We start from the raw sequence: 25,656 nt of genomic DNA, 5'->3' as shown, positions 1-25,656 counted from the left end.
AAGATGTAGCAACACTGGTAGCCATCAGTGAGATAAAAGGATGCCATATCATTTCATAAATGGGCCTTCTAAAACTATATAGATTGAAATGGATGAAGGGTGGTTTATATTGGGCCTGTATTTTTTAAAAATAAAAACAAAGAAAATAAAGGTGGGAATGTGCTACTTGGCATTATCAGATGCATTAGTGCTACTGCAGCTGTCATTATTTGAGATGAATAACAATGCCTCCATTGTCTAAAGAATTTGTCTATTCTCAGGGTGCTCCGCAGAATCTATGTGTACTAATTCCACAAAACTGTTTTGAAAAGAGAAGAACAATGCAACAGAACTGGCATTCCTTTGGTTGTCTTTTACACACACACACACACACTTGTACTAGATTCCCTAATGCTAATGCTAGAAACTGAAAGCAATCAGAGAGAAGAAAAGTGAGATGCAAATATTTATCATCTGCCGAAACAAGGGCAATTTCACACATTACACAGAAGAAAACTTGTGTTTGCCACAAGATGCTGCAGTGAATTATAGCTCCCAGATGGGTGTGTTTATATGATGCAAATGATTGCAAACATGTTTATTGCATTCATATTTGCTAAAACTGTAATGTGTGATGTGACCATAATACAGGTATCAAAATGCATAATACTGATACTTAAAATTCATCCATTAATGATATTAAATTGTTAAGATCTTAAAAACAATCCAAGTGAGAATACAAAATTATTACAGTGCAGTTCTATACATATCTACCCAGAAGTAATCCCCATTAAGTTCAATGGCTCTTAGTCCCAGCCTTATTATATTTTTGACAGATACTCACAGGAGGTCCATTTAAGCCTCTTTCACCTCTTGGGCCTTTGGTACCTGGGCCTCCCTAAAACAAACCAAGAATAAGTATATGTTTTAGGACTGAAAGTCTGGAATGTTATAAATGATGTATGCATAAACCTATACATTCCCATAATTAACTGTTGGGCCGAACAATATGTTCCGCACGGTCCCTGTTCATTGCACATATATGAAATGCTCACCTTTAAGCACCACAAATAAGAGGCTGTGGGTTGCAGATTGCATACTACTACTCTATGACAAGTGTTGAAGAGACAAAAACAAGCTGCGAGGCTAAAATGACGAAGAGTGCAATGAAGTCCAGTTGTGTTCAAAGATATTTTTTCAGATCCATGGAAGTGCTAGGTGATATAGTTGCCTGCTATACATATGAGACGCAGCAATCACCTAAGAGGCAGGTTTCCCTGCCAGATCAAATGCCTGATACTGATCTCCCCTATATTTAAGCCAGAATCTTTACTAGCAGTAGACTTTACTAGAAACAATGATTGGATAACCTGCAAATCTTGCCCACTTTGCCTTGGATGCTCTGAATTTATTGGGATTTATTCTGATCCACGGTTGCTTGGGGTTTTGTTTTGGTGCTCATGAACTGAACCTGGTCTAAGTCTTCTGTGGATCTTTATTGGGGCTGTAAAGGCATAAATTTATTTACTGGAATTATGGCAATGAAAGGTTTTACTGTGAATTGGGCCTTGTATCTGGGAAGTCAGGTCCCAACAATATACACATCCATTATTTCTGTCAAATCAAGATCGCTGGTCAGGTTCCTGTAACACTTTAAACAGCCTGTAGCAATGCCAAATCCAGCTCCCCGCAGCATGACCAACACTGCTGTAATCCATATGTGTAGTGATATTATTGTAGGATCTATTGGGTAGTGACATCATCACTAATGGGGAGCAACCTCACAACCACACCATAACATCTAGAACCTTTAAACATTTGCTTATTATTTTAGTATATTAAGATTGCATATGTGTATATATTTATATCCAGATGTGATTATGTACCTTTTACACAAAAAGTGTAAAAGTATCCATTCACACATACTATTTCAAGATCTTACTTTTTAAAATCCATTTTTTCTTTGAACTCCCCCTTTTCAGCACATTCTCTTTTTCCTTGTGAAATTAACTCAGGAGTGAAATTAACTCAGTGAAATTAACTCAGGAGTGAGTTAATTAGGAGTGAAATTAACTCAGACAGAAGTGTGTTTATCTGATTTCGTCAATTTCACCACAACTTCATTGACTTGCACGGGGGTAGGATAAGTTGTCAGTACATACCCCAAAGTATGTAAAAGCTTGATTCTTATCAGTAAGAGTGGTTCATGCTGCCTGTTCTATCAGCTCCATTCTGAGCCCACTATGCATAGCATATTAGTGGTTATATATGACTAAGAGGTGCTAGAACATCATTAACCTGGCTTGGGGCCAGGTTATCTGAAGGAACGCCTCCTCCCATATGTACCTGCCCGGACCCTAAGGTCATCTTCAGGGGTCCTTCTCCGTGAGCCCCTGCCAAAGGAAGTGAGGCAGGTGGCTACCAGGAGGAGGGCCTTCTCTGCTGTGGCACCCCGGCTGTGGAATGAGCTCCCTAAGGAGGTTCGCTTGGCACCTACATTATATGCTTTTAGACGCCAGGTGAAGACCTTTTTATACATTTTAACATGGTGTTTTAAATTTGTAATTTTGCATTGCTGCTGTTTTTATCTGGTTGAGCTTTTTTATTGTATTTTATATTATGGTTTTATACTGTTGTTTTATACTATGAATGGTTTTAATTTTTGTGAACCGCCCAGAGAGCTCTGGCTATTGGGCAGTATAGAAATGTAATAAATTAATTAATTAATTAACAAATGGTTGTTGCTGCTGTTGACTTGGCTTCACAGTGGAGTGCAACAGGAGAGGTTGTTAGCTGGCATTGGCCCCTAGTGCCTGAATGCATGGAGCTCCAGTTTGTAAATCAGAGACAGCCTATATAATCATACAGCAGGTAATCGCAAGGTGTATATATATTGCTTACAGCAGGTCCTGGAGGCCCCGGAGGTCCCACGCTGTCCTGTGTGCATGTGCAAGCATTTGGCAATGATGGGCATTTGGCTTCATCCCTCTGAAAATTAAAGCACATTTTTTTGTAATTTATTTTTTACCAAAGGAGGGGGAAATGGTGATCACAGTGCTGGTTATTTCATACCATGATAACTGCAAGAACAAATCTGATTCTGAAGTCTAATAAAATTCAGAACCAACACAGTGGTTTTCAAAAAATAAAAATAAAATAATAATTATAGTCCAGGCCATGCATAATTTCTAAAAGAGAGACAGACAAGGCTCAAGCCAGCCTAGAAACCATGATGCCATGGAAGTCTTAATACTTAAAACATGATATGGCTCAGCTTGGAGAAAATATATTCAGCATAAGTTTTCTGTCACTTTTCATGACTTCACATATTCTAGGTCATCCTAGAAAACAGATTCTGGGGATGATCCCTGTTAGCCCTGATACCAATTAACCAGTGGATTTGGGATGAGACTCAATTTTCTTTAAAACTCTCCCTAAAAACATATTTTAATGCAACTTCTGTACCTATCACCCTGTGATTCTGAGCTATACAGATATTAATATACAGATACAATTTGAAGAAACCCATACAGATATGGGTTGAATGGCTATTGTCTAAAGGCGTATCCAGACCAATAGCTTTCATGATATTAAAATGAGCAGGAGACATATTCCACACCATATCTGCCACCTAGGGTATTCTGTATGTAGGCAAGATATAAATTGAATAAATAAACAAACAAATAATCTGTGACTGTTTGTACTCCACAACTTGGGACAAAGGGACATTAAGCAAATTATCATGTATTTCGTTAAATATATACAAGCTTTTGCACAATTGGTCTTGGCAGAAATCTAAAGGATCAACAGCAACAAAAAACAAAAAAGAAGCAAGCCTGAACATGAGACCGGAAAATGTAGGGAATTTTAATACAACACTAAATTATCCAACGTGCTTTGGTAGCAACCTACTTCGGGGACACAAGAGTTAATTTTGTTGGGTTATTCTAGTAAGGAAACATGACTTCTTTTCTCTTTCACTTTTTTGACTTTCTTTGGGTAGAAATCTCACAGTATCCTTCGCTTGGTCATTCGCCAACATTTCTTTCTTCATTACTTTAACTTCTAGACTTCTCTTTACAGTGAATTTGGGCCATAAAAACCAGTGCAAATTCACTCTGTTGATTTATGTCTGCTAATTTACACTAGCAGTAGCTAGAACCTGGCTGTTTCATAATCCCAAAGCCTAGCTGTTTTATCTCAAATTCCACTCACACAGTATTTTAAAAAAACAATAAGTCAAATTTATGAGATAGAATATGAGCATAATATGGCAAACTCAGCATTTATTAAAACAAAACAAAACACCAACCCTTGATTCTCAAAAGATGAGGGCATATATGTAAAAAAATACATTTGAAAGGGATAAAACTTGAAAGAATTATGACAAGACAGCAGGTCTGTCTGTACCTAAGATAAAGACAGCAGTCATCAGAATATGGTTCTGGTAAACTGTCTGCATTCCTTCCCTGAGAGTCTCAGGATGATTCATACAGTCACATACGTCATTTGCTATTCCCAATGGAGATATTTAAGCCTATTATTCCACATTGTCCCCTTGGTAGGGCTGGCTTAGACTGTTGATAACGCGACCTTAAAATTGTCAAAATGTTTCTTTTATATTTACCCTAGAAGGAATATCACAGCATCTATCTCTGCTAGTCCAAACTGCATTGCAGACAATGTCAAAGCTCTGGATCTCAAACTGTAAAACAAAAACACAAATATCTGTTATATCTGGATGAAATTTCAAGATGTAATATTAGGCAAAAATAATTTCTGTCCTTCAGCCAGAATAGTAAAAGTGCTACTCATGTCATCACATTGATGGCTATAAGACAGAGTGACATTAAGTAAGTGGTCACATATTGCTCACTTTTGATCATATTTAATAGAGCAATAAATGTTTTTTAATGCTCTCTCTCTCTCTCTCTCTCTCTCTCTCTCTATATATATATATATATATATATATGACTGTGGGAGAAAGTTGGTTCAAATAATAAAAATATTTTTTCCCAGCCAAAGACTATGTGACTCAGACCCTCTTATGACTAAGTCATGCTACTGTTGACTCAGATGTTGCTGCTACTATGACAGACATTCAGTTTCTATTCTAGGACAAATGTTATGGGAATACCTTGATATTTTGATGATGGACATCAGTGAACACTGGGAAATTCTGATGGAAGTCTGCAATCTACCTATAGTCTGTCTATTTGAATTCAGATTTTGGGTCTGAGAATATTCCAACCAACTTTTCAGAGCTACAGCTTCTGGGTCAAATGGAATCTCTGATTGAAACTCATCACCGACATAGTGATAGAAGTAGCCAACCTTGCCCATATTGGATAGAATATTTGTCCTAATTTAATCAAAGTTGAACTGGCTTCATAGCATAAAGTTCATCCAAAGCAACTAGATATGTAAGGTTAATGCATAGATTTTGTGATATGTGGGAGCAAAATAGCAGTAGCAGAAATTGATTGTTATTATCTTCATGCATCTGATGAACCGCCCAGAGCGCTTTGGCTATTGGGCGGTATAAAAATGTAATAAATAAATAAATAGGGTTTCACTATGAAAATCCATACTATACATATTTCTCTTTATGATGCCACTACATTATTGACACGTACTTAATGACAGTCAAGTGAACTCATCACAGTTCATAGCAACAACAGTTTGTCACCGTTTATATCATTATTTTGTTGACAAGTTTTATTTGTTTCCATAAATATAAAGGCATGGATTTATCTATTATTTTTGTAAAATATTATATAATATTTACTTTGGGTGTGCTTTGAGCTGATAACGGAGTACAGTTAATTACTTACTGCTGCTGTTTTCCTGTCACCTTTCTGTAGTTTGCCAAGTATTTCATAGCCATCAGTTGTGATATTTCCACTCTCTTTAATTGGTTTTTCCATTATTTCAACACAGTCAATATAAATCTTAGCAATTGTGGATGTTATAACAATATGAACCTGTAGGAAAATATTTAGAATAATAATAATTAAGAACACATTAATTAATTGCACGCTTTAGGGGGGAAATCAGTTTAAAATATTGTTCGGAACATACTGAAGTTGTGGAACTGATATGCACATGAGTCGTTCACATGGAAGAGTTTCTTTGTTAAGAAAGGTGGCAGTTCTGTCTACAAAGTTGCTCCCCCTACTGAAATGTATCTGAGCGCCCAAGCAAATGGAGGCACTTCAAGCACTGTAGCTCACACTTGGGGCTGGATTAGGGCGTGTAATATCTTTGTAAATGGTTGAGGTTGGACAGGGCTGACTATGACCTTATAACTAAAACATCCATCAATGATAATGACAGAAGGACCAAATGATACATTTTTGGTTGTTGGTTTTAGAACTTCATTTTTCCATTTTTATTTTCCACATGACATTTATTTGGATTTTGCTATAGCCATCAGATGTTCATAACATCTGGCTGCCTTGAGGCCCAGTATCGGGCAAAAGGCGGGATACAAATAAATATAATAATAATAACAGCAACAATTCCAAAGATTTCTCTCCTTTTTCAGAGGAAAAAGGGTGGGATAGATACTATAAAGTTCTTCATTTTTACAATGCTGTACTCAAAATCTGAAATAGATTTACTAATCATAAACTTTGAAAACATTTGCTACTGTCAAATACCAGCAATTTGCAAGAGGTTCCTTTCCTAAGAGTTCCGTTTTGCCATTCAAAGTATAATAATTTGACTAATTATAATTATTCAGGATATCTCTATTATCCAAGCTAAATAAAAACATCAATATGACTAACAGTGTGTTTTTGGAAAGTTTGTAACAACAGTCTCCATACTTCTTGCTTTATATACTTTGGAACAGAAGAATATCTGGTAGAGGCCTTGTTTGGGTAAAAGGGATTTGCTTCTCTTGGAATACATATATAACAAAATATTATGGGATATGGGCCAAAAGCTGAGTAATACATATGAACCACAAACCCATGAGAAATGGGAAACCACTCCAATCTTGTGTTTAGCTTCCAAACAGAAGAGTAATACGGTTCCCTCTTCAATTGCTTAAAACCTCATCAAGACTTCCCTGCCATTTTACCACTTCAAGATTTGAATCCATGTTTCAACATTGTTTTAGTTAACATGTAATTACAGTGTTTTCCTATAGCTGAGTTGTCAGGAAAGAAAACTCCATATCTACAGATGTGTGTATTTAAGATTGCTTTAACCAAAACATTCTTCATAATTTCAGATAACCAGCATATGTTTTTTCAGAAGTAAGTCCCACTGAGACTGTGTTTATGATCATAGCTTAAATATTTGTTTTAATATCTCACACTAAATTGTTGCAAGAAATAATGTGTACCAATATTTTGCCTGCTTATTTATTTTAAATATTATTTTAAATATTTTAATCCTTCTTTCAGGGCTCACTGCTTACAAGATTACAAAATGGATAAAAATGCAATGACAACTAAAGCACATAAAGCAGCAGCAGAGAAAGGTTTTTAAAGAACGTATTGCAGACTGGAATAAATGTACCTTCAGTGGGGTTTTTTTAATGACAGCCATGATGAGGCCATATGTATCTCCCTACAGGGGGGGGGGGGTTCCAAAGGTGTGAGGCCTCCACTGAGAAAGCCCTGTCCCGAGTACCCACCAGCCTAATGTCTCTCCCTGTTGGACCTGAAATCAGTGCTTCAGATGCTGGTCTTAATGCTTGGCAGGCTCCTACAGGTGTAGCCACTCCTTCTGATAATGTGGCCCCAAAGCATTTAAAGGTCAAAGCCAGGACCTTGAATTGGGCCCAGAAGGAAATAGGCAGCCAATATAATCAATTCAGAATATAATCCAAGCACCTTGCTCCCACAAGCATTCTGATTGCCACATTTTGTATCTGTTTTGTACTGTCTTCAAGGGCAGCTGTACACAGACAGCATTACAGTAATCTATCCAGGACATAATTAAGGGATAAGAGCTCTACTGGATCACACCAAGAGCCTATTGCAAGGAAGAATCACAGAACTTCCTTCACATGTCATTTGGCCCATAATGGCAAAGACGAAGAATAAAAAACATCTGTTTCTATAAGAGTCCTTTGACGGGGTTTTAATTGCTGTATTACTAAGCCAACATTTTCCCCAACAGACTTTCATCAGCTAACACTATAGCAATGCTACTCAAAGTCCAAAAAAGGATGCCAAAGCAAATTTTCCACAAATGGCCAAGATTAAGTTAGCTATTTTTCATTGAATGAATGTATCTCGCATTGAATGAACACCACAAAATATTTGATATTTCAGCAGGATTCAATCCAATTTTTTTAAAAAAAGTTTGGCATATTCTTAATATGGGATTATTATTATTTTAAAAAATACCTTTCAAAATCTGTTGTGAATGTTTCTCTTTTGCTACAGCTTGGAGTCACTTATGTTTTCCCCACAGAACATATCCATCTGCATATGTACACTGATCTTAGCGAAACAGATGTACGCATCTTGACAGGTCTGTGGTGAGTTTGTATGTAGCCTTACTCCCTGGTTTAGTCATCTGTTTCAAGCACAGTAGTTCATATATACATATAATATTCCTTCAACCCACAAGAATATCCCCAATTATTTCAGTGGAAAGAGCACTCTGTGCTTGCAAAGGGATACACTTGTCCTCAAATGAAATTGATAGGAAGTGTTGCATGGGCACATGTCCATATGCACACTGCAAACAGGGCTCTAGATTGGGATGATCATAGTCTCAAATGGTTGAATAGGTTCTGGTTAATATGTTCCCCTTGAGCCAGTGCTATGATGTCCTGTAATGTGTTTCCTTGAGTTTCCAGGGCACAGCTGCCAGTGATGTGGAGTAGGGAAAGGGTAACTCATTACATCAGCCTTCCTGAACCTGATGCCCATCACCCCAGCTAGCACAGGCCATGTATGCCAGGGCATCTGGAGGGCACCAGGCTGAGGAAGGCTGTATTACATGTTAACCCTGACATACCACTGACATAACCCTGACATGCACAGTTACAAGATGGGGAATACTTGGCTCAGCAATACTACAAACGAGAAGGATCTTGGAATTGTTGTAGATTGCAAGCTGAATATGAGCCAACAGTGTGATATGGCTGCAAGAAAAGCCAATGCTATTTTGGGCTGCATTAATAGAAATATAGCTTCCAAATCACGTGAGGTACTGGTTCCTCTCTATTTGGCTCTGGTTAGGCCTCATCTAGAGTATTGCGTCCAGTTCTGGGCTCCACAATTCAAGAAGGACGCAGACAAGCTGGAGCGTGTTCAGAGGAGGGCAACCAGGATGATCAGGGGTCTGGAAACAAAGCCCTATGAAGAGAGACTGAAAGAACTGGGCATGTTTAGCCTGGAGAAGAGAAGATTGAGGGGAGACATGATAGCACTCTTCAAATACTTAAAAGGTTGTCACACAGAGGAGGGCCAGGATCTCTTCTCGATCCTCCCAGAGTGCAGGACACGGAATAACGGGCTCAAGTTAAAGGAAGCCAGATTCCAGCTGGACATCAGGAAAAATGTCCTGACTGTTAGAGCAGTACGACAATGGAATCAGTTACCTAGAGAGGTTGTGGGCTCTCCCACACTAGAGGCATTCAAGAGGCAGCTGGACAAGCATCTGTCAGGGATGCTTTAGGGTGGATTCCTGCATTGAGCAGGGGGTTGGACTCGATGGCCTTGTAGGCCCCTTCCAACTCTGCTATTCTATGATTCTATGATTCTATATGTGCTGAGTTGTGTTAAACATAATGACCAGAGGATAGGAAACCAGATACAAGGATGTTGATCCATGCATTGTGGTTAATGTCTAGACCAGCTTCAATGGTTCCCTTTCTTTTGCTTTCAGACATCCTTTCTAATGAAGTATCCAGTCCATGGTTTGGGAAACCAACATGGCATAGCCATTTACTTATGAAATTGTAGCAGGCCCAAACGATTGATTTACAAACTTTTGGATGCAATCCTACGCATGTGTACTTGGGGAGTGAGCCCCACTGAACACTATGGGATTAACTTCTAAGTAAACATGCCCATTGCACTACAAATTTTCAATATGTTATCACGCCATGTTTGTTCAATCTGTAGAAATGGTATAAACTCGGTAATATTTGCCTTAGTTGATTTATAAATCATTATGTCTATGAACAGCTACTGACCAACAGGAAGGTTTTTATATTTGTTTTTAAGAAAAGCACTGCTAGTTATAATATTTTACACACAATTGTTTTACCTTGTGAAAACTTCCATAAAAGAGTTTCTTGACCTCTTCACCTTCAAATGATACTGTCTGAATTTCTCCCCTTGTGTCTTTATTAAAGAATGATAATACTTTGCTGGAGGCTAGAGGGGGAAAGACATGTTATTATAGATATGGAGGATTTAATACATATAGTTTTGCACAGAATAAATCATTATTCTAGAATTGTATAGATTATAATTCTATGAAATGTGTCGCAGTCAGCAAAACATAAGTTACTTGGGTAAATTTAACAGATCCTAATTTATGGATGATTGTAGCTCATTTAAATGAGACAGGATCTACACTACTGCTTTATAACAATATTGAAGTGCACTGACAATTGCTGGGGCCCGTGACACATTCCATATACAATTTTCAACCTGCTTTCAAAGTATTATATCATGCTTGGTGTAGTTCTGGCCTTCGTATAGGTGTCTAACAGTGCAATCCTAACCCACTTGGATGGTTGTATGTTCACAAAAAGTTTCCCAGTGCATCTGGAGATATACCACCAGCCATGTTCTCACTGGCAGTAGAACCCAAATCACGGTATTTCTGGAGGCAGCTTCTGATCCTCTGAATCCAAAGCGCCTCCATTCTCCTGAGTGGCCCCAGGATTAGGCTTGTCAGGTACACCAGTGGCAGGGAGACTTCAATCTTGAGGATCTACTTTAATTTTTATTCGAATTCTGAGATCCACCAACTGGAGCCAGGTGGAAAATAGGCTTGGGCAGGGGCAGGGGGGACATACTTTTAGAACTGAGGAGTAAAGATGCCTCTGAACACATGTTCAGACCAGGAATTTGTCTTCAGTACCAGAGCTGTATTTACAATCCAGTCACACAAAAATTAATTCTTGTCCCCCCCACTCCAGCCCTCTTTTATCACAACAGCTTAATTTAGAAGCAGAAGAAGTCTTCATCTTGTTGCCATTGCAAAACTATTGGGAGTTAGGAACCCTACGTGATGTACTTCAAATCACCCAGAGATCTACTACCAAACTTCAACCTATCTTCTGCCCATCCCTGAACTACATCAACCTGGAGATGGCATAGTTAATCCCACCATTGGTTTCAATCAGCAAGGATGACAAGCCTGGTGAAACCTTCTCACCTCCCCACCCATCATCACCTCCCCACAACAACACACTTCCCACAGTGGTGGGCACAGCTGGGAAGGTTTAGGAAGTGGTGGAACACCGACCACTTTGCCTCCCACCTCTCAAAAAGAAAGCTGCAATCTTATACACATCTCAGAGTAAGTCCCACTCAACTTGATGGGACTTACTTCTGAGTAGACATGCATAGGATTGCACCGTAAAGAATTAATATAAATACATTCCAGCTAAAATAGGAGTCACCTTTTGTTAAAACAAACCTTGAGCGGCTTATGGCTTCCTCAAAATCTCAACTTTCATTTTTAAATGAAAATAACTTTCTAGCCGTCAAGGTTAAAGACTAAAATGTAAACCTGAAATGGTAGTTAACTTTTAAAACTTTCTTCTAAACCTTTGTATAATTTTAAACTTTTGGATGACTACACCAGCGTTCATGCTCATTCCATATGGTAAATCATTAGAGACCCAAATAAATGTCAACCTATTATCAAATGTTAAATGATTAAGAAATCTGGCTCACTGCCATACAATGCAAGACACATTTAGGCGGAGGAAATGGAGCTTGCTCATTGCATATGGCTGAAAGGTGAGAGAAAGTTTCTTGCAAATTCCCAATTTGCCAAACCCTACCCTCCACCTCAAAACCCAGACACCACAAGGAAGTAGCATGATTTAGGACGGTTACAGTCCGAATAAAGTTTCACCAAGTCTAAAGATGAAAGTAAATCACCCTGATGTATTTACTTATTCTTTTGACATGCCACCAGAATATGATGAACTGGAGCAACATCTGGTATTTATTGACTGCTCAGAAATGCTGACAAATAAATAATATCTTCACTGTTGAAATGCTGTCTGGCTCTTAGATGGACGGATAAAGAAGAACTTTGAGACAATATTCTGTTAAGCAAACTTCTCTTTTGTGTATAATGTTTTCATTGCTAGACCCTTTAAAGCAGGGGTGCAGAACCTTGTCTTGGTCTGGAGCCACACACTGCACCCACCTCTGATCAATCTAGCAGGCTGGGTGAGGTCAAGGGGTGGGACCCTGCCCCTGAGGCTCCTCCCTTCTGCTGACATCATCTGCCCACATCCAGTGGAAGCTGGTGGCTCCGATGTCAGTGTGGCGGTGAATCCGCTCCGAGTTTAAGTTAGATGACATCAGAGAAGGGGCAGGGACTGGGAGACGGGATGGGCCAGTGCAAGTTCAGCCAGGTTGGGAAACTCTACAGGCTGAATTCGGCCTGTGTGCTGGAGATGCCATGCCACTGCTATGAAGTGTAATTTCAAATCAAAATTATTGGAAGACCTTTCTCGAAATGTACTGATAGTCCCCCATACCCTAAGGACATACATTCAGATAAAATCACTGCCTGAAATCACTGCCTGAATCACTGCCTAGCTCTTGCTTGGCAAACATAGAATGCAGGCTAATATCATGCACATTGCATATGGCTATGCAAATTAGTGTCAGTCTGCCTCACGGTATGCTGCCCAGCTGATCTTGAGAATTGAACTAATTGGTGACTCATGTAATAAATGTTTTACTATGTAAGACAAACTGATTTTGAAAGATTACAAAATACAGAATGGAAACTAAGCTGTTAATTTTCATTCACAGATTGTATTCATATTATAGGGAGGGGAAGAAATCATTCTTACAGTCAAGAACAACTCCAGCTTGTGGTTTGTAATCTCTGTCTGTTATCTGCCAAATTGCAAATGGTTCAGTGGGGGTTTCCGGGAGGAGACGGAATAGAAATATGATAGTGTAAGCCTTCGGTAAGCCTTCTGGATGGATTTCCCTGTTAAGGAAATCATACATGTACTGCTTACTAAAATGCATGAAAAAATGTTAAATAATTTCATAATGTTTTATCTTAAACACAGAAAAGACGATAGGAAAACATCCACGTATTAAATGCTTAATTGCATTAGAAAATTCATAACCAGATGACAAAAGGTGCCTCCAGATGGATCGCTCCTTGAATTACCAATCTACCCTCTTTCTCTCCTAAATGGATTTCTTCTGGTTAGAAAAAAAAGATGGAAGCAGCAGTGGGAAAACATGACAGGGTTAAAAATAGAAGAGAACATATCTAAGGGCATGTCTACACCAGCCATTTTCCCGGGGTCGTCCAGTTGACACACAGGGGATCCCAGGGGCAACCATGGACAACCCCTCCATTTTCACAGGGTTACTGGTTGCTCACTTATCCCAATTATCCCCATGGTGCCAGGACCATCCTGAGAACCACAGGAGGTGTGGCGTGCGTTCTCATCTCCTCACAAGTAAGCATGGCTCTGGAAATGGGCACTGAGCTATGGTCCATCTGAAGCTGCTCAACAGCCAAGATTCTCCTCAGACAACCACTAAGATTGCTGTATTTTAAAGTGGATAGCTGTAATAGAACAGGTTTCAGCTGTCATGTTCAAAAAAACCTGTCTGGATCATGAAATGAGGATGGAAATACTAAATACACTAAGCAACTAGTACAGCCATAAATTATTTGACACAGTTGTTTCACTTTCTTACCACTGTTGACTAAGCAAACGTTACTTTTTCTCCTAACAAGTGCTCCACACCATCATTTATGTGTGCCACGTAACCACACCCAGACAGCTTTCTCCAATCAAAAGGAAAGCCTTCAAAGAAAAGCGGTAATACAGCTTACATTGTGGGCTGACTGATGAAGGCATTTTTATGAAGCCTGTATGCCACATAACTGGGGAAGGATCCTGACTGCAATGAAACTCCTGGTACAGAAGCAAAATACTTCTCTGTTAAGTTGTAAGATTCCAGCATCCTAAAGCCTGTGTGAGAGAACAAAGAATGGAGGGATTTAGAAAAAGTGAAGTGAGGAATATTTGTATATAACATCTGGAATATATGTATATAACTTCTTACCAGGAGAGGTGTATCCATCCAAGTACATAAGAGGGCAAGCTGAAACAGAAGAAAAACATGTCAAATGAAGGAGCAGTGTTATTGTTATTAGTAGAGGCATGTGGTCTTCCCCAACGAGGTGTCCTCCAGATGTGTCAGACTAGAACTGCCATCATGTTGGGGTTAATGGGAGTTGTGCCCCACACATCTGGAAGGCACAAGATTGGGAGAGGCTGCTGGGAGGTTTTCAGAAAGAGGCCAGACAGTCTCATATGTCCCAGATGCTTTGGCCAAGATCCATAGAGTTTCGTGCACACAACTAAAAAGCTGCTGTATTCACATCAGGCTTTCTATTGATCTCCCAGTTCCACTGCAGCTTATCTCTCTGCATCATATCAGGCTGAATACATCTGGTCCTGAAGAGCAGCTTTGAAGGTGAGAGCATGAAGGAACGTGGTGGAAAAGGGGAGGCTGAAGAGACTGCATACATGCACACAGGTTGCCCACAGCCCAAAGTACCCTAGCCTTTATGGCAAATGCATTGTGTGATTCACATGCTCTTCCCAGGCTATTTAGACCACTTGTAAATGAATTACCCCCTAGGATACTGTGTCTGTCTATATTTGCTCAGAAATCTGGGAATCCACAAATGGACCATAGATTGCTAACAGTCTAGAATTGAGACAAAATATCTTCCTTATAAATTTATTTATTTTTCTTAAAAAGCTAACAAAACTTTGCAGCCATACTAATAGATTGATGTGGCACTATAATAGATTACTATTAGTTTAGAATCAAGAAACAGGCTATATCCTATGAAAACATCTGTTCTGTTAAAATAAGTAGTTTCAAAAGGTAATACTGAACCCGATGTTTAAATAACTATAGCCTAATTTAAGCTTAGTCCCTCTCAGACTAAGCACTCCATCTGCATACAGATTTAGATGACATGGGCTACTTTATTATTATTATAATTTATTTATATAGCACCATCAATGCACATGGTGCTGTACAGAGTAAAACAGTAAATAGCAAGGCCCTGCCGCATAGGCTTACATTCTAATAAAATCATAGTAAAGCAATAAGGAGGGGAAGAGAATGGAAACAGGCACTGGGTAGGGTAAACAGGCACAGGGTAGGGTAAAACTAACAGTATAACAGTATAACTAACAGTCTAAAGTCTGAGCAACATCAAGTTTTAAAAGCTTTAGGAAAAAGAAAAGTTTTTAGCTGAGCTTTAAAAGCTGTGATTGAAGTTGTAGATCTCAAATGTTCTGGGAGAGCATTCCAGGCGTAAGGGGCAGCAGAAGAGAATGGATGAAGCCGAGCAAGGGAAGTAGAGATCCTTGGGCAGGCGAGAAACATGGCATCAGAGGAGCGAAGACCACGAGCAGGGCAATAGTTTGAGCAGGGCAATAGTTTGAGATGAGAGAGGAGAGATAGGGCGGAGCTAGACCGTGGAAAGCTTTGAAGGTCAACAGGAGAAGTTTATATTGGATTCTGAAGTGAATTGGAAGCCAATGAAGAGATTTCAGAAGTGGAGTAACATGGTCAGAGCGGCGAGCCAAGAAGATGATCTTAGCGGCAGCGTGGTGGACAGAAACCAACGGACTGATGTGAGAAGAAGGACATTGAGCAGGGAATTACTTGCAAATGAAACATAAAGCTACATGCAGTAAAGGCTCATTTTAAGAACATAGGACAGTGCTCTATGCTGAGCCAGACCCTTGGTCCGTCAAGCTCAGTAATACTGACTGGCAGTGGCTCTCCAAGGTTTCAGGCAGGCCTTCCTGGAGATGCCAGGGATTGAACATAGGACCTTCTGTATGCAAAGCAGGTCTTCTACCACTGAGCTATGCCCCTTCCCCCTCGGTTATACAACAACGTGCAAAGTGCTCAAGTAAACACTTTGTTTCCTTAATAAAGTACAATGTGGGGAATGTATTTTTGACATAACTTTGATCTACGCTACATTAAAACATGTACATTAAAACATCTACATTAAAACATTCTGGAAAGATTGTAGAGAGGATGTTTTACTTACTTGAGGTAGCTGTCTCACAAACAAAGGTGATGAGGTTGTCCTCAATCTTTTCAAAAGCATCAAAGTCATCAACTATAAAGACATGACGTTCACTGGGTTTGCTGGCAATTTTGGCCAGTTCATGGTAATCAACATCAGCCACGCCAATAACAAAGACACTGAAACCTGCAAATGCAATATTGATTAAGTTAATATGTGCACAGGAGTTCTTCTAGAAGTTCTTCTAGTTAGCAGCTAGTGTTAAGCCATCAATAGGATGAACCCATGAAGTGACATAAAACTCTTTAGAGGATTGATGTAGACTGTGTGTGTGCTTATGTTTTAAATTTCCTTCATATAAGAAAAAGAAAGCATATTATGTGGAAGAGGGAAAGTTATGAAACATGTTCTAATGAAAAGCTTACACATTCAGCAGCATTTACATTGAGAACAGATACAGGATAAACAGACATTATGGCCATGGCTATATCAGGCCTATATCCCGGGATCATCCTGGGATCATCCCTGTGCATCCAAATGACACACAGGGGATTCCGGGAGCAGGCAGGGATGACTCCTCCATTTGCCTGGGATAATCCTTAGTTCTAGCTAAGGCCATAGATAGCTTGAACGAAAACTCTTTGCTCTGAAATCAAACGTTGACTCATCAGTACTATTAATATATTAATGGAAAATTAAAATCGTAGCATTTAAAAATGACCTTACTATTTAAAAAAGTTGCCTGCAAGCAAATCAGCTTGTAGGAGGGGCCTGCCAGTGAAAGACCCTTACATCGAATTGTGAAATGTGTTAGAGAAGTGCCAAATCTCCCGTGTGAGGGCCCTTATGCCTCTGCTTCATGTGATTAACAAAGGTTTCAGGCTTTGAAACTATTTGTGGGAGGGGTGGGGAATTACATTTTTGCTGAAGCAGTGGAAAGTTATATTTGTTTCACTTCAGTTCATGGTTCTTAGGACTGGGCTTCAAATCACTTGATAGCTCAAAAGCTCAGCAACAGATGAAAAAATAATTGCTGGACAATTCTAATACCTTGTGTCTGCTTATTGACATGGCCCCTGACTTCCCCACTGTTCAACCGTCAGCATAGCTGTAACATTAATCTATAAAAAATTCTTTTCATTTTCAGTGCTGTTGAAAAATTTAGTCATTCAGAGTAAAAAGCTTTGTGATATCAAATAATATTTCTTAACAGTCCAGCATATAGCAGGGGTGGTTTTGTTTTGGTTTTTGGTTTTTTACCATAAATCATTTTCCATATTTCAGATTTTTCATTTCTAGTCCTCATCTTTATACAACATTTTTGGTCACCATCATTATTATTTCACATCATTAAAGCCATTTTCTAGAATCTACTATCTAGGTGGTTCTCCTCTTCAGATCAATCAATTCAGATTACATCTATTTTTACTTATTGTGTGATTCTAAACCCTACTGTTCCAGGGTGTTCTCCCTTTGATCCCATTTTCTCCCCATCTTAATCTCAGCCCTTCATGTCACCACATCTTTTCTGTTCTCATCTATTATTACCTTTCTGCCACACATGAAAAACACAAGTATTGTTATGCTGGAATTAAAGGAATTCATTCTTAAATTATTCAAAATTTGTCAAAACAGTCTGACAAAATAAGAGAGAGAAAGTGCACTGTTATTATAGGATTTTAAAAGGTTTTAAGTATTTTATACTGCCCTTGAATTACATTCCCAGGGTAGCTTATAAAAAAGTAAGACAAATAAGTTAAAAGCCACACACATGCGTGCGCGCGCACACGCACAAATCAGCAGGATTAAAATTATAGCTAAAAAGCTAAGAAAAATAAAAGATCTTTGCCTGGTATTGAAAGGACAGTAAGAGAGACACTTCACAAATCTCTCTGGGGAGAACATTCCACAACTGGGGTGCCACCACCGAAAAGTCCACCTCTCTGATAGCAAATTGGGGGGGGGGGACCAGCATGAGGCTCTTCACTGAACATCTTAATGTATGGTAGGTACATATGGAGATAAGGCAGTACTTTGGTCTTAAGCAATGCACTACTTCGAGCATGACTGGCTCTGAAATACTCACTTATGATTTGAGCTTATGATTTTATATCCCAGCCATCTGAACAGTACAGAAACTGACATTTGATGAGGTTTCCAGAATTACAGCCCTACTATGTCCCGTCCCATATAAGTTGCTTACCGGAGTGCTGTATGACAGCTGCGGCTTTCATCACTTCATCCTGTGAACGACCATCTGTTACGACAACAAGCACCTTGGGAACTCCTTTCCTCATGCCACTTTCCCATGTCAAGACCTTATTTTTGATAAATGTAAGTGCTTTGCCTATGAATTATGAAAAAAAGAGTTTAAATGAGATTATCTAAATTGAGCAATGATTATTTTACAAGCATCGACATTAACAATGGAATAAAATAAAAATAAAAATATGTGGAGTAGTAAGAGATAATGAATGTTTTTGAGGTTTGTTAAAAAAATGATCACTTGAAATTAATATGTAGTCATCCTTCCAAAGTTACCTGTTTTGGTGTTACCACCCCTGTACCGAATGTTCTGAAGTGCTCCTAGTGCCCGTGCCTTATCATCATATGTATTCAAATGAAACTCAGACTTTGGATCATCACTGTATTGAACCAAGGAAACCTGAAAAGGAGAACAGGAAGTTAAATCTTATATTATTAGAGAAAACTCTCTCCAGCAAAGCAGGCTTTATAATCAGGCTAAATAATTGAGAGGAGGGGGTGGGGTCGATGATTTGGATGAACTGATGTGTGGTTGGGATCCATCAAGATAGTATTGAAAACAGTTTTGAGAAATGTAAGTAAAAGCCATGCGGGATCAGACCAAGGATCCATCTAGTCCAGTACTTTGTTCACACAGTGGTTAACCTGCTGTTGACCAAGAACCCACAAGCAGGACACAGATGCAACAACAGCCTCCTGCCCATGTTCCCCAGCAACTGGTGTATACAGGGCCTACTACTTCTGATACTGGATATACGTATCCCACACAAATTTATTGGCAATTGAGAGATTTGCATTTGATGAAAGGGCACCATCTAGGCTGCTACCATGTATGATGAGATATTTTTTAAAAAATAACCAAACTGTCATAGGAGGAGGAGGAGGCTATCAATGGCTACTAGCCCTGAGGGCTATGTTCTATCTCTAGTATTCGAGACAGTAAGTCTATATACACCACTTGCTGAGGGACATGGGTGGGAGGGTGCTGTTGCACCATGTCCTGCTTGTCGGCTCCTGGTCAACAACTGTTTGGCCACTGTGTGAATGGAGTGCTGGACTAGATGGACTCTCAGTATGATCCAGCATGGCACGTCTTATGTTCTTCTGCTCATATTATAGTTGTAGTCATCGTTTTCAAAGTACCTATGGAATCTACAATCTTTGGAATCTAGAATACTATGTGGTCAACAAAACAAAACAAAAAATCCACAGGTCACACATCTTGTAATAAAGCAGGAGTGTCAAAACTCTTTCAGCCCATGGGCTGAACTGAATTTCAGAGAAGCTCTCAGGGGTGGATGGAGCCAAAGGCAAAATGAGTGGATCCAAAATCCCCAAAATACCAGCATAATTTAGCTTAAAGCTGTTAAGTCTTAGGAATAGGGGCTTCAACTTTTGAGAATGGGGGGAAACCATGCAAAAGTTGGATAAAGAAATCAGAATAAAGTCAACCCACTTGGGACTGTGTGGGCATATGTCCTTGATGCCAGTATGTAAAGGGGAATTGGAACAAACCATTGCGAACTTATACTGCCTTCACCAAGGTGATTGCATTCTGGAAGGATCAGAATCACATTCTTGCCTCTAACTGGCCATTTTTGCAATTTCTGGGCTGAGTGAATGTCAGGCTTATTTAATGAATTGTCTAATGTCTTGGTGTTGCTAAGGAAGAAAAGTGCCTGCTCCTCGTTTCTTCTTCCCCCAGAATCAGCAAAGTGTCCAACCCTAAACTGGACCGCAGCTATGGTCCTCTCCTCCAAGGCTATGGGAAGAGGCTGAATACACAGATACACAGAGCATGAAAGTGGAATATAGAAGCATCTGACTGAGGCCTTAGCTAGACCTAAGGTTTATCCCGGGTTCATCCCGGGGCCATCTCTGTTCATGTAAATGACACACAGGATATCCTGGGAGCAGGCAGGGACAACCCCGGGACAATCCCGGGAAAAACCTTAGTCTAGCTAAGGCCTAAGATGCCAAGGTAGCTTTGGCTAACACTGAATCTAGTGGTTTCTTTTAAGAACTTTTAAACTCTCAGCTGTTGTTTTTTTTTTTGCTCAACAGAATAGGGTACAGAATAGTCAAACCTGAATTCCAGCAGGGTTGATTAGGTCAAAGGCTCCAACCGTATTGAAAACAAACTTCACTACTTTGTTGAAATTGTCATCTCCAATACTCCAGGAAGCATCAGTCAAGAATACTATGTCTGCTTTGGCACCCTTGCACACTGAAAGAGACATTGGATTCAGTCATCATTCAGCAGATCCAATGCAACAAAGACATTGCAGTGGTAATTTGAATAACAGCAAGCATCAGATGTTTCAATTTGACATCTGACAAACATTGTTCCCCATTAGGGTTTACGAAAAATACATTCATCAAGTCAAATGGCCCAAACATGGGTATAGAATTAAAACTATCAATGACCAAGTTAATGCCTTGAAAATGTAAAGAGAGGGATGTAGAAAAAGAAAAGAAAAGAAAAAGCAGAGAAAGGGTCAAATGCACTGTGAATAGAATCTACTTCATTGTTCACAAGCTATGATTAGGTGAAATCATAAACCATAAATCAAAGAGCTCTTTTCAGTTAATTAATTAAATTAGTTTATACTGTCTTTCAGCCAGTGATCTCAAGATGGTGTACAATACAAAATTTTAAAAAGTTTTATCAATTTTTAAAAAGAGCAACAAAATATAACAGAGTTTGCTGAGCAAAACAAGATCATCTTCACTGCTTACCAAAAGGCAATTAGTGAAGGAGCTAGTCTGGGGGCATGGGGAGTTCTATAATGAGGGTGTCACCACAGGGAAGGCCCTGTCATGTGTTCCTACCAATCTAGCTAACAGTAATCTCAATGCCCTGATTTCATAGATATGCCACATATAAGAGCAAACCTTCAACCAGCACTTACCTTCTCGAGCAGGTGGGATTGTTGGAGGAGGAGGAGGAGTTGGTGGTAGTGTTGGTGGTTCTGTTGGCTTGATTACTAAAATAAAAATAATCAAGATGTTTATATATTAAATATTCCTAACTTTGTGAGCTCCAGTTATCAACATCCCATGGAAGATCAATATAACTGATAAGAGTTGTATGCTTAGCAAGCCAGTTTATTGAATCTTTGTCAACATCTGCACCTTTAAGAAAAATAAATTGGCTGGATTCGTGATATGCTTTCACAGAGAAAAAAATGTATTGTTTAAAAAACATTTGTAATAAATCCATTGTAACCATAGAATTCTAATCATCCCACTTTGTTCTACAAAACTGGAGCATGACATGGGGAAATTGAGAAGTGTCAACCCCCTGGCTGGTTCTAATACATTGTTATAGATCAGTGGGTCACAAGCTGTACAGGCCTCCAATAAGGCAAGCTGGCCTTCCAAAGCAAGGGACATTTGACTCTAAGCAGACTGACTATACCATCGTATAAAGGTTTACTGAGAAGTAAATCCCAGAAAGTTCAGCGAGACTTACACCCAAGTAACTGCACAGAACTCGTACCCAAACTTCCACCCTCACGTCTTGCATTATAATCTTCACATAAAATACTTTGAGCCATTGTGTTTGATAAGCAGATTGAGGAGGCTGGAATTAAAATGTTTTCCTCAGTATGGTTATCCAGGGAAAATATATATGTTGCCTAATTCATGCAAGAAATCCCAGAAATGAAGAGCAAAGGAAAACTAGATTCCATAACAGTATTACAAAAGTATTTACAAGTTCAAGATCAATAGCTTTAACCACAATGAGTTGTATCCAATGTTAGTCTAACTTAAGTCCCATTTCAATGGATCAACACTAAGTAGGACTAACACTGGATACAACCCATTCCTTCCATGCACTTTATTTATTATCATCATCCTCTTCTGTCACTTACATGTTCGTTCTTTTGTAGATACTGGAGGTCCCTCAAGGCTTGGTGTTTGAACAAAGATAGTAGCGTTATAGTTAGTGTCTGGTGAAAGGCCAGTGAAACAGTGACTGGTTTCTGTTCCACGCACTGTAATTTCTTGCCCTCTAGATCCTGTACATAGATAAAATAATGAGATAAAATAATGAGAAAAGGGTTTAACCTCAGCTATCTTTCATGTATGCTTTAAGGTGGATTCCTGAATTCAGCAGGGGTTGGACTCGATGGCCATATAGGCCCCTTCCATCTCTACTATTCTTTCATTCTGTGAACCTTATAGATTCTTGGCTGATGGTTGTGGGCAAAAAGCAAAAGCACATATAGGAAAGAAGGGCCTGGTTGCTACAAGGGAGCAACTTTTTTTGTGCTGGCAGGGTTTTGGAAATACTCTGGACCTGTGTTCATATATTGGCTCTTTAAAAAATTGTTACTGCTTTTAATTTTTAAAAAAATGTTTTTATTTTTACTGTGGGTTAAATTCTATTTTAACTTTTGTAAATTTATATTCAAATGTTTTAATTGTGTATGTTTTAATCTTGTAAACAGCCTTGAGTCCCAGTACTGGGGAAAAGGCGGGATGTAAATAAATATACTAATATAATGTGAACCGCCCAGAGAGCTTCAGCTATGGGGCGGTATACAAATGCACTAAATAAATAAATAAATAAATAAAATAATAATAATCTCTGCTGCACAATCTTCCTAACTTCTAAACTCTTGGAAGAAGCTTGGGAGCATATGGGCCACAGGCTGGTGAATAGCACTGCCAGGATATGAAAGGGAGAAGGCGTGCAGCAGCTGATCTCCATAACAGCACAGGGGAAAGATTGCTTAGCAGGCAGCATGTTTGCTTGTGATACAGGACATTGACGTCAAAATCCTTTCTTTGATCTGGCTTCTAGTTTCTTAATGTCATATGTACCACATTTAAACAACATTTTACAAATAGGGGTAGACACATTTTCTGGCATTGTAGCAGAGATACTGTGGGTTTAATTGCCTTTTCACACAGTTATCTATTCATATCCTGCAACAAATAGGGGGAGGTACATTATGCATACCTTTTAGCTACAGAATTCTAACACAAGAGACAAATATTCCTTAAATGAGGGGCAATCTAGGGGAAAATCTGTTGTAATGAGGGACACAAAGAGGAACATGAAAGTTCCTATAAGCAACTGTTGTTTTATGGAGAGCTGTGGGAATTTGACCAAGGTGAGAAGTATTTGGGGAATAATTGGGATTTGTAGTAGTTACATCCTCTCCCCTCACCAGCCCAGGCAAACAGAGGGCTCTCCTACACCTAGAGCCCTTTCGAGAGGGGGGAGGGGTGATCGCGAGGTTTCCAGCTTCTGAGATCAACCCTCAAGGGCCACACGCAAGGGAAGTTTCCTCAGAGTAATGGAGAAGCGCTGCGGGAATATGTGTGCCATGTGATGGCACTTTTGAAGTTGTATTGGGAGAAGCGGGTGGAATTTTTTAAAAATACCCCCCCCCCGAGATGTGCAGCAGTGCAAATGCACAGAAATGTGGGTGGTGGGTGGGTATGTGCTGTGTGGAAGATGCACTCCTGCACATGAATATGTTTGTGTTAAAAAATAATAATACACATGGTTGGGGCCAAAACACACTGATAGACAATCAAAAAATGTACCAAAAATGGCAGCCGGCCACTCCCACACACGTCTGAAATCGCTGGACATGCCCCTGACACCAGGTTGGCTGTTCACCAAGCTGGGAGCTTGCGCCAAACAGTAAAGCCTTGGGAAGAGGAGGCACACCACAGACTTCGGGATCGTAGTGAGAGAGACAAAAAAAGCCATGGCAAAAGCAGTCTGTGATATTCCTGAATAACTGAGGGGTTGTCCCTACATCACGACGGGAGTAGGTAAACATCATGTGGCATGGTACGGCTGACCTCAATATTATTCCAGAATAAATGGTTGGTGTAGATTAGGCTCCAAAATCTAAGTTTCAACCATATAAATTTAACTAGCGCAAAGAGCACAGAGGAAATCCACGGAAAACAGGAAGAAAGTAAACAGATCTCATGGTTTAAGAGCACCAGTGCTCACTGGTGCACAACGAAGAGACTACTTCTTCTTTCTTTCTAAAGGCAGATGATCTGATTGGAGCTCTTGGCCAGTGAGAGACATGCAAGCGTCATGTGGTCTCCAGCCCTCCCACTGGCCAAAAGCTCCAATCAAATCATAATCCCCCTCCCTGGTCAGGAGCACAACCCATTGGCTAAGGCTATCCATCTTCAATTAAGACTATCCATTGGCTAAGGCTATCCAGCTTCAGAGGGAGGAGAAAAGGGATTTGTCAAGTATAAAATCTTTCCAAGTTCCAATTATTCAATGAGACAGGGAAGTTCTAAAGTAAGATGCATTTCCTAAATCTGTGCACTCCCTAGAAAGGCAGAGAGAGGCCATGGCTAGACCAGGCCTATATCCCGGGATCATCCTGGGATCATCCCTGTGCATCCAAATGACACACAGGGGATCCCGGGAGCAGGCAGGGGGGAAACCATCACCCCCATAATCCTGGGATAATCCTTAGGTCTAGCTAAGGCCTGAGATATCTGCAGGCATTTTACTGTTAGTTTCTTGGTCACCACTATATTCTCTAGTATACTGTAGAAATAGCTACAGTCAGATCCATAAGAACTGAAATAAAAGGGTGAAAAATCAGGGGAGTCCCTGCCAACAAGGGATACTTGAGATTATGATGGTGCCTGCAGTCCCATTGCCTAATGTTTTCCATTTAAAACCCTTAAAGAGAAATACAGGTTCCTTAACCTTCAGATATCAGTTCCCTCCTCTGGTCTACATCAGCAAGTTACGAACACGCATGGAAAGTTCCATCAATGGCCTTTGGGATCTGAGGGAAGAGGCCTCGCTGTTCAAGCAATGCCAGACTTAATTGGAAACATCAATCCCTCTATGTTACAGTCTTCCCTATTAGTTGCGGCACATTTCCAACATTTCATACAAGATTCAAAGTATCTTTACCATCCGCTGGAAACAGCTTCAGTCTGTAAGAAGAGGCTGACCGATGAGCTGCCCATCTGACGCAGAAAGTGTCCCATCCCACATTATAACTCGTTAGGTCAGTTACATTCAAGTACACTACAATGATTAAATGAAAAAGCTCCATTAACTATGTGGGGAAAAGCAATAGAAGTATGGCAAATAATGGTAAGAAGTCAATGCTGGTCATG

General features: G+C 39.6%; 1 protein-coding gene across 5 annotated transcripts in view; it reads right to left on the bottom strand.

Moving 5' to 3' along the window:
* The window catches only part of COL12A1 (collagen type XII alpha 1 chain), a 132,991-nt gene that overhangs the window by 25,906 nt on the left and 81,429 nt on the right, over positions 1-25,656 (bottom strand). For all 5 annotated transcript variants that reach the window (XM_063124939.1, XM_063124941.1, XM_063124940.1 and 2 more), the window contains 15 exons: positions 25,448-25,564; positions 22,401-22,547; positions 21,435-21,509; positions 20,610-20,749; positions 18,799-18,922; positions 18,461-18,604; positions 16,279-16,443; positions 14,256-14,294; positions 14,023-14,161; positions 13,010-13,152; positions 10,222-10,331; positions 5,814-5,963; positions 4,607-4,684; positions 2,881-2,967; positions 824-877 (listed from right to left, as the gene is read on the bottom strand). In XM_063124939.1, coding sequence (XP_062981009.1) covers positions 824-877; positions 2,881-2,967; positions 4,607-4,684; positions 5,814-5,963; positions 10,222-10,331; positions 13,010-13,152; positions 14,023-14,161; positions 14,256-14,294; positions 16,279-16,443; positions 18,461-18,604; positions 18,799-18,922; positions 20,610-20,749; positions 21,435-21,509; positions 22,401-22,547; positions 25,448-25,564 — 1,712 coding nt within the window. The remainder of the gene's footprint in view (positions 1-823; positions 878-2,880; positions 2,968-4,606; positions 4,685-5,813; positions 5,964-10,221; positions 10,332-13,009; positions 13,153-14,022; positions 14,162-14,255; positions 14,295-16,278; positions 16,444-18,460; positions 18,605-18,798; positions 18,923-20,609; positions 20,750-21,434; positions 21,510-22,400; positions 22,548-25,447; positions 25,565-25,656) is intronic.

This window comes from Elgaria multicarinata, chromosome 4, assembly GCF_023053635.1.
Source record: "Elgaria multicarinata webbii isolate HBS135686 ecotype San Diego chromosome 4, rElgMul1.1.pri, whole genome shotgun sequence".
Lineage (NCBI taxonomy): Eukaryota > Metazoa > Chordata > Lepidosauria > Squamata > Anguidae > Elgaria > Elgaria multicarinata.
This window is presented reverse-complemented; position numbering and strand designations above follow the sequence as displayed.